The sequence below is a fragment of the Gavialis gangeticus genome, unplaced genomic scaffold (assembly GCF_001723915.1).
Source record: "Gavialis gangeticus isolate Ggan-Ray unplaced genomic scaffold, GavGan_comp1, whole genome shotgun sequence".
Classification (NCBI taxonomy): Eukaryota; Metazoa; Chordata; order Crocodylia; family Gavialidae; genus Gavialis; species Gavialis gangeticus.
In genome coordinates, this window is record NW_017729032.1 from 138103257 (window position 1) to 138107691 (window position 4435).

At 50.7% G+C, this 4435-nt stretch overlaps 1 protein-coding gene across 2 annotated transcripts in view; it reads left to right on the forward strand.

The window, feature by feature from the left end:
• COL4A2 (collagen type IV alpha 2 chain) overlaps window positions 1–4435 on the forward strand; it is a 291109-nt gene that overhangs the window by 17503 nt on the left and 269171 nt on the right. The window contains exons 1-2 of one of the 2 annotated variants that reach the window (XM_019524111.1): window positions 155–172; window positions 299–362. In XM_019524111.1, the coding sequence (XP_019379656.1) occupies window positions 300–362 (63 nt within the window). In that variant the 5' untranslated portion in view covers window positions 155–172; window position 299. Of the gene's footprint in view, window positions 1–154; window positions 173–298; window positions 363–4435 lie in introns of those variants that run through there. The other variant, XM_019524110.1, reaches the window with a different exon arrangement.

Sequence of the window (4435 nt, forward strand, 5' to 3'; positions counted from 1 at the left end):
TCTGATTGTAGCCTATTCCTTCCTTCTAACGTGCCCACATCCCCCCACATCTTAGTGTCATCAGCAAATTTGAACAGGGTGCTTTTTACCCCCTCATCCAAGTCACTGATGAAGATGTTGAACAGTGTGTGCCCAAGGACTTTTGTTTTCCATTGTCCTGCTATTACTACAGGTAGGAAGTTTGGTGTAGGGGGTAGTGGAAGGGTTCTAAGACACTTTATCTGACCTGTTTCAATACTTTTCAGTCACAAGTGCTTGAAAACAAAAGTGCTTAATGCTTTGTTTTACCTTCCTACAGGATGACGATGCAGGTTCTGCTGCTGTTGATGCTGACTACACTGTTAACTGGAAGAGTCCAAGCTGTGAGTAAAATGTCTTACCTTTTCTTAGAAATTGAAATAATATTTTAATTAAACATGAAACAGTTAAGATGCTTGTCAAAGGAGAGTGCTTATCTATGTAACATTTTACCCAAAAATGATTCCAAAGCTTTAAAAACTAGCATTTTCAGTAAAATGGTCTTTGACAAGATGCTCTAGAGTTTGGTTCTTGCAGTAGACCACATGACTTGTACAGACTTGCAGTATTCCCGTGTTACTTGTCAAAGCAATAGTAGGCCATTTAAAAAAATTAGCCCAAGTTCATCTTCATTTTTTTAAAGAAGAGCCTCAGAATTTGCTGTGGCAGGAAGGGAGAGAGAAAGGGTCATATTTTCCCATTTGCCATTACGTGCACGTCCCCTCTACCTTTTGCACAGGTACTTGAGTAACATTAGGTTGATGGCCCTTTACAGTTTGTAGCCCCACACACTTTGGGCTCTGTCTGCTTAGGGCTATGTAAGAAAGGAGCCAGGAAGAACTCACTTGCAATAAACCTCACCCCTTCCACTTGCAAATGTGTCAACCCCCTGCAGACCTGCCAGGTCCTGCCACTCTGGACTTGCTAGGGCTCTATGCCCAGGGTTTTTGCAGCAGGCCCCTGAATTCCCAGCCCCTCTATCAACCCTGCAGACAATACAACATGGTTCTGCAAGACATTCATTTGACACCCTGGCCTACATCAGGAGGGAGACTGGTGACAGTGGAGGCAGAGAGAGAGATAGTTAAGGCTATTTGAGATGTCCTGTAATAACTCAAAGGCTACCTGTAGGATCCTCAATAACCAGCAGTAAGAAGAGGGCCCATGCGGTTGTTTAGGGCTGGTGTTTGAGGGGAGTTATACAAAGTTTATAATCCCCATAACTAGACAGGGCCTGGACTGGGTACCCAGGTGAGGAGGCATTGCCATAGCAATGAAGTATGTTGCCTGAGGTAAATTCCACTCTGGCAGCCCATGCTTGCCCCGTGCACAGATCCGGGGGGGCACATCTCCCCCATACTTGCCCAGGAGTGCACACAGTGGCAGGAACTGTCTTTCCCCCATCCCCGTAACCCCCACCGAATGAGCCTCTTGTTGCTCTGTGTCATACCCCGCACCAGCTGGGCAGCACCTATTGGCGCCCCTTCTCTTCAGCGCTGTGGCAGTCACCCCACTCGCCCCCCACCTTGCTACAGCACTGAGAGGAGGTCTGGGCCCTCCTACCTAGCTCCAGTGGAAAAAACCCCAAAGAGAGAGAGAAGTTAAATGAAGGAACTGTGCAGAAGGTCTCAATAGGCAGAAATACCTTCTTCTCAGTTCTGCAACAGTAGGTTGTCAGAAGCAGCAATGCCCTGACACTTAAGACTCCTAGCAGGGGAATTAGGATTCTGTCATATATATACATCTATGTTATGTGCAAGGGTAAGAACCCTTGCGACTGTATATAGGAGCAAGAGTTATTACACACAAGTGTCAGGCCATGTAAATGAAGAAGGTTGCTTATAGACAAGTCCAGAACTATGACACCATTGTTGTTCCACCCACATCACCCCTCCCCACCTACCACCCCCAGGACAACTCACCTCCATTCTGTCCCAGAGACAATAACACTGGCCCTGGGGGTATGGAGCAGACATTGCTTAGATATGAAGATGAACATGCCTTGGATAATAAAGGCCACAGCAATAAAAGACCATGGCAGCAGTAAATATTGAATGATAGCATGACTTAGGATATATCTACTCTGTCTCTCTCTCTTAGGCTCTATCTGATGCCAAATACAAGCACATTTGGGAAACAGTCTTATATTTTGTACTTATTTAAAATAAATTGTTCTTCATTTCTTTGTCAAAATGAGATCATAAAAAGACAATTTTAGATGGCTCAGCAGAAGAACTGAGAACTTGTCTGTCTGGGGTAACAGCCTTACCTCTCAATGTAAATTGCAACATAAGGATTAAAACAACTTGGGGCATCTCTTAGTGCCTCTCCAGAGCTTTCCAGTCACCCACTGCAGTGAGGAGCTTGGGACACTGGCACAAAGGGGTTCTGTGGAAGGGGGGCCTCTACCCTAGGTGATCAGCCCCACTCTGTCCCCAGCAACAAAGGCATTGCCCCTTCACTGGTGCTTATTGCATCACACACCTCACCTGGCTCCTGGCTGAGCAGCAGCACAGCCAGCACAAGCCCCACACCTTGCCACAGCTTCATCCTCCTTCTCCCAACCTGGGCATGGAGGCGGGTGAGGGAAGTTGTCCCACTGCTCTGTCCCATCCCATCTGCCCTTCATGCTGGGCTGATGCCTCTGTGCCTTGCTTGGTGCTGTGGGGAAGTGAGGCAGCTCTGACCACCCAGCAGTGAGAGAAAAAAGGAGGCGGGGGGCATGGCTGCTGTGCTATTGCAGCTGCTGCTTCCCTCCTTCTCCTCTTGGGCAGGGGGCCAGCTCTGCGCCTCACCCCGCACAGTGTGGCTGGGGCACTTTGCATGGGGCACAACTCTGTGGAAGCAGCAGAAGGGTAAATGTGGGCAGTGGGTGCACAGGCGCAGAGGTGCGGGGTGCTGCAAAGCTGCACGATTGCGGCTGTCTTAGGGGGCTGTGCCTCACAGTGCTGCTGCAGACAGTTGCAGGGAGGGAACTGCCTCTGGCAGGCTGAGGTGCTGGTGATGTACGCAGGGCACAGCCCAGCTCGCAGCCTTCGTGGGAGCTAAAGTGCTGCCTGCAACTACCAGAGCCCCCTGCCTCTTCTCCTGAACCTAGTTCACCAGCAGCCTGAGCTGCTGCCCACCGCTCACCCAGCAACATTGTGGCCCCTAAACAGGAGGTGGCCACAGCTGGACCAGCTCCCAGCTCAGGGCCTGCTAGTTGCAACCCCATGGAAGAGGAGGGGGAGCATGCTTAGCAGGCTGGACAGTGCTTGTCCTTGCCCCTGGGCCACCCCCAGCCCACCAGGCTCACTGCAGCATCTGCACCCACAGTGGTGTCAGTGGAGGCCGGGGTGCCGGGTGCCTCTCCCTGCGATCCACACTGTAGGCACCTCCACCCCACTACCCTCCCCTCCCTCAACTGTTGCCAATGCACTTGTGTAAATAGTTTCATGGGGAAAAGAGTGCTTTATTGGTATTGGGCATTGGAGTCAGGGGTGGGGTCTGTTGTTGGAGGAGGAGGTAGTGAGCAAGCATCTTGTGGACATGGTGCCCTGGCTGCCGCTGCTGGGGGAAGGGCAAGAAGCGAGCATCTACGGCACACTGGCCACAGGCTCCCAGAACAATGTCCCCTGCCAGTCTGAGCCTGACCCTGAAGCACCCTGACATCCTAAGGCTGCCCCCTGGTGCACCCTGTCACCTTGAGGCTGGCTCCCCGAGCCCCCTGCCAGTCCTGGGCTGGCACCAGAACAGCTGCAGCTGGAGACTGGAGCTCCCCCTGGACTTAACTGTTTCTGTGAGCAGCAAATTTGCTCCCAACATGGGCGTATGTGTAGAGGCATTCCCAGGTGCAGTTTAATGCACCTGAATTTACCATGCATTAAATTCAGGCACATTAATTGCATGGGTAGATGCATCCTCTGTGATTCACACCCCTGTTGTCCATAAAGAAATGAGCTTTGACTAGCACTCACATCGCAGAGAGATTTAATGGTCTGTGAATTGCTATGGGAATAAAGATTCTTTATCATAGAGTCATAGAAGTAGAGTCAGAAGGGACCTTGTAGATCTTCAAGTCCAACCCCCTGCCTGGGTGGGAGAAAAAAACTGGGCTCAAATGAGTCCAGCCAGGTAGGCATCAAGCCTCTTCTTAAAGACCCCCAGAGTAGGAGCCAGCACCACTTCCCTTAGAAGTTGGTTCCAGCTCCTAGCTGCCCTAACTGTGAAGTAGTTCTTGCGGATGTCTAATCTAAACCTACTCTCCAATAATTTCTGTCCATTATTCCTTGTTATGCCAGGGGGCACTAGGGGAAACAGTGTCTCCCCCAAACCCTTCTGGCCCCCCCAGTGAGTTTACAGACAGTCACCAGGTCCCCCCTCAGCCTTCTCATGTGAAGGCTGAACAGGTTTAGGTCCCGCAGTCTCTCATTGTAGG